This window comes from Salmo salar, chromosome ssa18, assembly GCF_905237065.1.
Source record: "Salmo salar chromosome ssa18, Ssal_v3.1, whole genome shotgun sequence".
Taxonomy (NCBI): Eukaryota; Metazoa; Chordata; class Actinopteri; order Salmoniformes; family Salmonidae; genus Salmo; species Salmo salar.
The window spans coordinates 47,471,945-47,480,232 of NC_059459.1; the positions used below are offsets into that span (position 1 = coordinate 47,471,945).

Genomic DNA, 8,288 nt, shown 5'->3' on the forward strand with positions numbered 1-8,288 from the left:
GAACAGACCCAGTCAGTTAGTAGTGGTGGTCGTATCCCAGTGATGATATTACAGAACAGACCAGACCCAGTCAGTTAGTAGTGGTCGTATCCCAGTGATGATATTACAGAACAGACCAGACCCAGTCAGTTAGTAGTGGTCGTATCCCAGTGATGATATTACAGAACAGACCCAGTCAGTTAGTAGTGGTCATATCCCAGTGATGATATTACAGAACAGACCCAGTCAGTTAGTTGTGGTCGTATCCCAGTGATGATATTACAGAACAGAACAGACCCAGTCAGTTAGTAGGGGTCATATCCCAGTGATGATATTACCGAACAGAACAGACCCAGTCAGTTAGTAGGGGTCATATCCCAGTGATGATATTACAGAACAGAACAGACCCAGTCAGTTAGTAGGGGTCGTATCCCAGTGATGATATTACAGAACAGACCCAGTCAGTTAGTAGTGGTCGTATCCCAGTGATGATATTACAGAACAGACCCAGTCAGTTAGTAGGGGTCATATCCCAGTGATGATATTACAGAACAGACCCAGTCAGTTAGTAGTGGTTGTATCCCAGTGATGATATTACAGAACAGACCCAGTCAGTTAGTTGTGGTTGTATCCCAGTGATGATATTACAGAACAGACCCAGTCAGTTAGTTGTGGTCGTATCCCAGTGATGATATTACAGAACAGACCCAGTCAGTTAGTAGTGGTTGTATCCCAGTGATGATATTACAGAACAGACCCAGTCAGTTAGTAGTGGTCATATCCCAGTGATGATATTACAGAACAGACCAGACCCAGTCAGTTAGTAGTGGTGGTCGTATCCCAGTGATGATATTACAGAACAGACCAGACCCAGTCAGTTAGTAGTGGTGGTCGTATCCCAGTGATGATATTACAGAACAGACCAGACCCAGTCAGTTAGTAGTGGTCGTATCCCAGTGATGATATTACAGAACAGACCAGACCCAGTCAGTTAGTAGTGGTCGTATCCCAGTGATGATATTACAGAACACAGACCCAGTCAGTTAGTAGTGGTCGTATCCCAGTGATGATATTACAGAACAGACCCAGTCAGTTAGTAGTGGTCATATCCCAGTGATGATATTACAGAACGGACCCAGTCAGTTAGTAGTGGTCGTATCCCAGTGATGATATTACAGAACGGACCCAGTCAGTTAGTAGTGGTCGTATCCCAGTGATGATATTACAGAACAGACCCAGTCAGTTAGTAGGGGTCGTATCCCAGTGATGATATTACAGAACAGACCCAGTCAGTTAGTAGTGGTTGTATCCCAGTGATGATATTACAGAACAGACCCAGTCAGTTAGTTGTGGTCGTATCCCAGTGATGATATTACAGAACAGACCCAGTCAGTTAGTAGTGGTTGTATCCCAGTGATGATATTACAGAACAGACCCAGTCAGTTAGTAGTGGTCATATCCCAGTGATGATATTACAGAACAGACCAGACCCAGTCAGTTAGTAGTGGTGGTCGTATCCCAGTGATGATATTACAGAACAGACCAGACCCAGTCAGTTAGTAGTGGTGGTCGTATCCCAGTGATGATATTACAGAACAGACCAGACCCAGTCAGTTAGTAGTGGTCGTATCCCAGTGATGATATTACAGAACAGACCAGACCCAGTCAGTTAGTAGTGGTCGTATCCCAGTGATGATATTACAGAACAGACCCAGTCAGTTAGTTGTGGTCGTATCCCAGTGATGATATTACAGAACAGACCCAGTCAGTTAGTAGTGGTCATATCCCAGTGATGATATTACAGAACGGACCCAGTCAGTTAGTAGTGGTCGTATCCCAGTGATGATATTACAGAACAGACCCAGTCAGTTAGTAGGGGTCGTATCCCAGTGATGATATTACAGAACGGACCCAGTCAGTTAGTAGTGGTTGTATCCCAGTGATGATATTACAGAACAGACCCAGTCAGTTAGTTGTGGTCGTATCCCAGTGATGATATTACAGAACAGACCCAGTCAGTTAGTAGTGGTCGTATCCCAGTGATGATATTACAGAACAGAACAGACCCAGTCAGTTAGTAGGGGTCATATCCCAGTGATGATATTACAGAACAGAACAGACCCAGTCAGTTAGTAGTGGTCATATCCCAGTGATGATATTACAGAACAGAACAGACCCAGTCAGTTAGTAGTGGTCATATCCCAGTGATGAGGTGGTGTAAATCTCGCCACCGTTGGACTGTGGATCAGTGGAAACTCGTTCTCTGGAGTGATGAATCATGTTTCACCATCTGACAGTCCGATGGATGAATCTGGGTTTGGTGGATGCCAGTAGAACATTACCTGTTCCAACTGTAAAGTTTGGTGGAGGAGGAATACTGGTCTGGGCCTGTTTTTCATGGTTCGGGCCCCTTTGTTCCAGTGAAGGAAAATATTAACGCTACAGCATACAATGAAATTCTAGACAATTCTGTGCTTCGAACTTTATGACAACAGTTTGGGGAAAGCCCTTTCCTGTTTCAGCATGACAATGCCCCCGTGCACAAAGTGAGGTCCAATCAGAAATGGATTGTGGAGATGAGTGCGGAAGAACTTGACTGTCCTGCACTGTGTCCACATACTTTAGGTAATGTAGTGTATGTCATAGCAATCTGTCAGGGGATGACAGCGTTTGGTTGTTGTGGCCTCGGCTGTGGAATTCAGCCCCAGTGATTGGCTTTGTCCCCAGGCAGCCCGTCTCTCTCTCTCTCCAACACACCAGTCTGTCCCCCTCGGACTCAGCACTTTTACCATGAGGACACGATCTAGGAGTCATGTCAGAAGACCAAGTTAACCTGCTTCTGGTTTAGTTGTCCATATCAGTTAGGCATAGTACTCTGGGGAGACATGCACTATGTCTAACTGATATGGACGTGTCTCCCCAGAGTACTATGTCTAACTGATATGGACGTGTCTCCCCAGAGTACTATGAGCAGGAGGACAGGACAGACGAGGAGGGGGAGCAACTTTTCTCAGAGGACGAGGCTGTCACCCAGAGAGGTCTGAGGAGGTCCCAGAGTGTCAAGATCACACGCTCTAAAGCCCGCAAAGATGTAAGTCTGACTATAACACGCCGTAAAGATGTATGTCTGACTATAACACGCCGTAAAGATGTATGTCTGACTATAACACGCCGTAAAGATGTAAGTCTGAATATAACACGCTGTAAAGATGTACGTCTGACTATAACACGCTGTAAAGATGTACGTCTGACTATCACACGCTGTAAAGATGTACGTCTGACTATCACACGCTGTAAAGATGTACATCTGACTATCACACGCTGTAAAGATGTACGTCTGACTATCACACGCTGTAAAGATGTACGTCTGACTATCACACGCCGTAAAGATGTACGTCTGACTATCACACGCCGTAAAGATGTACGTCTGACTATCACACGCCGTAAAGATGTACGTCTGACTATCACACGCCGTAAAGATGTACGTCTGACTATCACACGCCGTAAAGATGTACGTCTGACTATCACACGCCGTAAAGATGTACGTCTGACTATCACACGCCGTAAAGATGTACGTCTGACTATCACACGCCGTAAAGATGTACGTCTGACTATCACACGCCGTGAAAATGTACGTCTGACTACAACGCGCCGTGAAGATGTACGTCTGACTACAACGCGCCGTGAAGATGTACGTCTGACTACAACGCGCCGTGAAGATGTACGTCTGACTACAACGCGCCGTGAAGATGTACGTCTGACTACAACGCGCCGTGAAGATGTACGTCTGACTACAACGCGCCGTGAAGATGTACGTCTGACTACAACGCGCCGTAAAGATGTACGTCTGACTACAACGCGCCGTAAAGATGTACGTCTGACTACAACGCGCCGTGAAGATGTACGTCTGACTACAACGCGCCGTGAAGATGTACGTCTGACTACAACGCGCCGTGAAGATGTACGTCTGACTACAACGCGCCGTGAAGATGTTCGTCTGACTACAACGCGCCGTGAAGATGTACGTCTGACTACAACGCGCTCTGCCGCTGCTCTCTTCTGGCTTGGATGTGTTAAATACTAGCTCTCTAATGCAGTGGTCACCAACCGGTTGATCACCAAACAATTTGTGTAGAAAAGCCAACAATGGGGTATAACGAGAAAGATGCCTAAAAATAAAAACCACTAATTATTTCAATTTATTCTCAGCTGTGCCTGGCAGGTGCTACATCAACTGATCTCTTTTGTTATCAACGCTCAAGTTCTGAAATATAATATGGTCTGAGAATAACAATATTGACAGGCCAGAGAGCTAGCCATTATGCTGTGATAATGTATTACACCAGACATGTAGCAATTATGCTGGGATAATGTATTAGACCAGGCATATAGCCATTATGCTGTGATAATGTATTAGACCAGACACATAGCCATTATGCTGTGATAATGTATTAGACCAGGCATATAGCCACTATGCTGTGATAATGTATTAGGCCTGGCAGATAGCCACTATGTTGTGATAATGTATTAGGTGTACTGCCCAAACCACATTCCTACAGAACTGTTTTTATTGGGTTAATGTTACATTGAATGTTTTAAATAAAAATCTCTGCTTGCTTTTTGAATGTTTAAATAAACATCTCTGCTTGCTTTTTGACACTGAAAGTGATCTCTACTGAGGAAAGGCTGGTGACCACCTCTACAGTCTATACAACTGTCTTCTTCTTCTTCAGTCTTTTAAAGGCTCTGTTCTGTTTCAGGAGGCTGTAATCCTTGTTATTGTACATTAACTAGGTCAGAGTTATACCAGTCTGATGATGATGATGATGAATACATTGTTGTTCTAATCTATTCTGTCCAACAGGCCCGTTATGGATCTCTGAAGATCAAAGGGAAGCGGAGACCGGTTCTGACTGCTGCGACCTACAGTCCAATGTAATGAACACTCCAGGAGAAGTGAACGCTGACTGAATACCATGGATGGGTTTTTCCCTTCTATAGTGCACTGCTGTTGACCAGAGCACTATTGGGGGCCCTGGCCAAAAGTAGTGCACTATTGGGGACCCTGGCCAAAAGTAGTGCACTATTGGGGACCCTGGCCAAAAGTAGTGCACTATTGGGGACCCTGGCCAAAAGTAGTGCACTATTGCGGGCCCTGGTCAAAAGTAGTGCACTATTGCGGGCCCTGGTCAAAAGTAGTGCACTATTGGGGCCCTGGCCAACAGTAGTGCACTAGAAAGGGAATAGGCTTTTGGGACGGACCACGAAATCAGTCAACGATTCAGGAAGGGCTAGAGACGGCTCAGACATCCATATTAGTGACTGGCTACTGACATGTTAGGCCATCCGTTCTATGGAGAACGATGCTGTTGAACTGTTCTCCAGGTGTTTTTTTTATAAACTGTCCTGGGGTCTGTTCTCTTCATGCTGGGGAGCATCTGTCCTTTTTAATTAACCATTAACTCGCTATATTTATTACTTTATTCTGACTCTCTCTCTGTGTGTGGTGTGTGTGTGTGTGTGTGTGTGTGTGTGTGTGTGTGTGTGTGTGTGTGTGTGTGTGTGTGTGTGTGTGTTTAAAAGCATTGTACAGCGGTAGCTGTATAGGAAGAATCTTAAGGTTTCCTGTCTTTTTTTAGTTAGAAGTGTTTTTTTGTTGCATGGATCTTATTTTCTGGAATAGTAGTTTTTAGTTGCGGATGTGGACTTTATATTATCTTTACTTTTTTCTTTAAAGGGTTATATAATTCATTTAGCTTCATTTTGTCATATATGCTGCCTTGCAGATGTTGTATTTTGCGTTTAGCCTATTAAATAGTCGAATTACATTATAATTATAGTAGTGATCATTTTGGCACACTTGAAAAGATTGTTACAAAGTAACAGCCGACCAAAAGTGTCCCTTTATTCCTTCAGGAGGAACATACCAAGGGTGGAGGGAGGGAACAGAGAATCCTGTTATTAGGTGTGTGTGTCCCAAATGGCATCATTTCCTATACAGTGCACTACTACCCTATGGGCCCTGGTCTAAAGTAGTGCACCAAGTAGAGAATCGGGGTGCCATTAGGGATGCAAACCCCAATGTTGAGGTATGTTTGTGTTGACCGTAACTGGCCTGTCCAATTTGAATGACTGCATTTCCTGTTTTTTAGATTTGAATCTAAGCTCTTTTTTTTTTTTTTTTTTTCATAACCAATCTTTTGCACAGTCTTCCAAAAACGATGTCGTTTTGTAATGCTTTGATGTCATCTCGGAATGTATCCAGCTGCACTCTGGGATGCTTTTAACCACGTGGTGAAACGTATTTAATACCAAAGCTTTATCTACTAAACCCGGTGACTTGGGTCTGATTTTCGTGTGGGATTGTATCATAAGGGTGCTGTAAATAAATGTATAAATTCAACAACAACAAAAAATGTCTGAATGTTTTTGTAGAGTAATTCAACTTTGATCATGTGGTTTTTCAATTAAAAACAATGGCAACAGGTAGAATATAATCCATTACTACCGATCAATAGCTGATAGGGATTCCTCGGATGGGAGTTGCAGTTGTCACATGCAGATTTATAACGGCTGTCGACCCTCACTGAGATTCTAACTTACAAGCTCTTTCCCAACGACGCAGAGTCATGACCGTGAATGATGACAGCCATTCTGAGGTCAGACCACAATCACTTAAGAAAACTCTCCTGGTCTGATCTATAAGGAGAGACTGGTCCAGAGACGGTCCGATCTGTCAGGAGAGACGGTCCGATCTGTCAGGAGAGACGGTCCGATCTGTCAGGAGAGACGGTCCGATCTGTCAGGAGAGACGGTCCGATCTGTCAGGAGAGACGGTCCGATCTGTCAGGAGAGACGGTGTGATCTGTCAGGAGAGACTAGTCCAGAGATGGTCTGATCTGTCAGGAGAGACTAGTCCAGAGACGGTCTGATCTGTCAGGAGAGACGGTCTGATCTGTCAGGAGAGACGGTCTGATCTGTCGGGAAAGACTGGTCCAGAGACTAGTCTGATCTGTCAGGAGAGATGGTCTGATCTGTCAGGAGAGACGGTCTGATCTGTCAGGAGAAACTAGTCTGATCTGTCAGGAGAGACTGGTCTGATCTGTCAGGAGAAACTAGTCTGATCTGTCAGGAGAGACTGGCCTGATCTGTCAGGAGAGACGGTCTGATCTGTTAGGAGAGACTGGTCCAGAGACGGTCTGATCTCTCTTGAGAGAATGGTCCAGAGACGGTCTGATCTGTCAGGAGAGACGGTCCGATCTGTCAGGAGAGACTGGTCTGATCTGTCAGGAGAGACTGGTCTAATGTCAGGAGAGACGGTCTGATCTGTTAGGAGAGACTGGTCCAGAGACGATCTGATCTGTCAGGAGAGACTGGTCTAGAGACGGTCTGATCTGTCAGGAGAGACTGGTCTGATCTGTCAGGAGAGACTGGTCTGATCTGTCAGGAGAGATGGTCTGATCTGTCAGGAGAGACTAGTCTGATCTGTCAGGAGAGACTGGTCCGATCTGCCAGGAGAGACTAGTCTGATCTGTCAGGAGAGACTGGTCCGATCTGCCAGGAGAGACTGGTCCGATCTGTCAGGAGAGACGGTCTGATCTGTAAGTAGAAACTAGCCTGATCTGTCAGGAGAGACTGGCCTGATCTGTCAGGAGAGACTGGTCCAGAGACGGTCTGATCTCTCTTGAGAGACTGGTCCAGAGACGGTCTGATCTCTCTTGAGAGAATGGTCCAGAGACGGTCTGATCTGTCAGGAGAGACGGTCCGATCTGTCAGGAGAGACTGGTCCAGAGACGGTCTGATCTGTCAGGAGAGACTGGTCTAGAGACGGTCTGATTTGTCAGGAGAGACGGTCTGATCTGTCAGGAGAGACTGGTCTGTCAGGAGAGACTAGTCTGATCTGTCAGGAGAAACTGGTCTGATCTGTCAGGAGAGACTGGTCCAGAGACGGTCTGATCTGTCAGGAGAGACTGGTCTGTCAGGAGAGATGGTCTGATCTGTCAGGAGAGACTAGTCTGATCTGTCAGGAGAGACGGTCTGATCTGTCAGGAGAAACTAGTCTGATCTGTCAGGAGAGACTAGTCTGATCTGTCAGGAGAGACTGGTCTGATCTGTCAGGAGAGACTGGTCTAGAGACGGTCTGATTTGTCAGGAGAGACTGGTCTGATCTGTCAGGAGAAATGGTCTGATCTGTCAGGAGAGACTAGTCTGATATGTCAGGAGAGACTGGTCTGATCTGTCAGGAGAGATGGTCTGATCTGTCAGGAGAGATGGTCTGATCTGTCAGGAGAGACTGGTCCGATCTGTCA

The 8,288-nt window shown here is 45.6% G+C and overlaps 1 protein-coding gene across 1 annotated transcript in view; it reads left to right on the forward strand.

Annotated features, from left to right (window-relative positions):
- The window catches only part of LOC106594288 (receptor expression-enhancing protein 3), a 43,321-nt gene extending 36,933 nt beyond the window's left edge, over window positions 1-6,388 (forward strand). The window contains exons 7-8 of the mRNA XM_045701198.1: window positions 2,940-3,070; window positions 4,844-6,388. Of these exons, the coding sequence (XP_045557154.1) occupies window positions 2,940-3,070; window positions 4,844-4,918 (206 nt within the window). The 3' untranslated portion in view covers window positions 4,919-6,388. The remainder of the gene's footprint in view (window positions 1-2,939; window positions 3,071-4,843) is intronic.
- The last annotated feature ends 1,900 nt before the right edge of the window (window positions 6,389-8,288 follow it).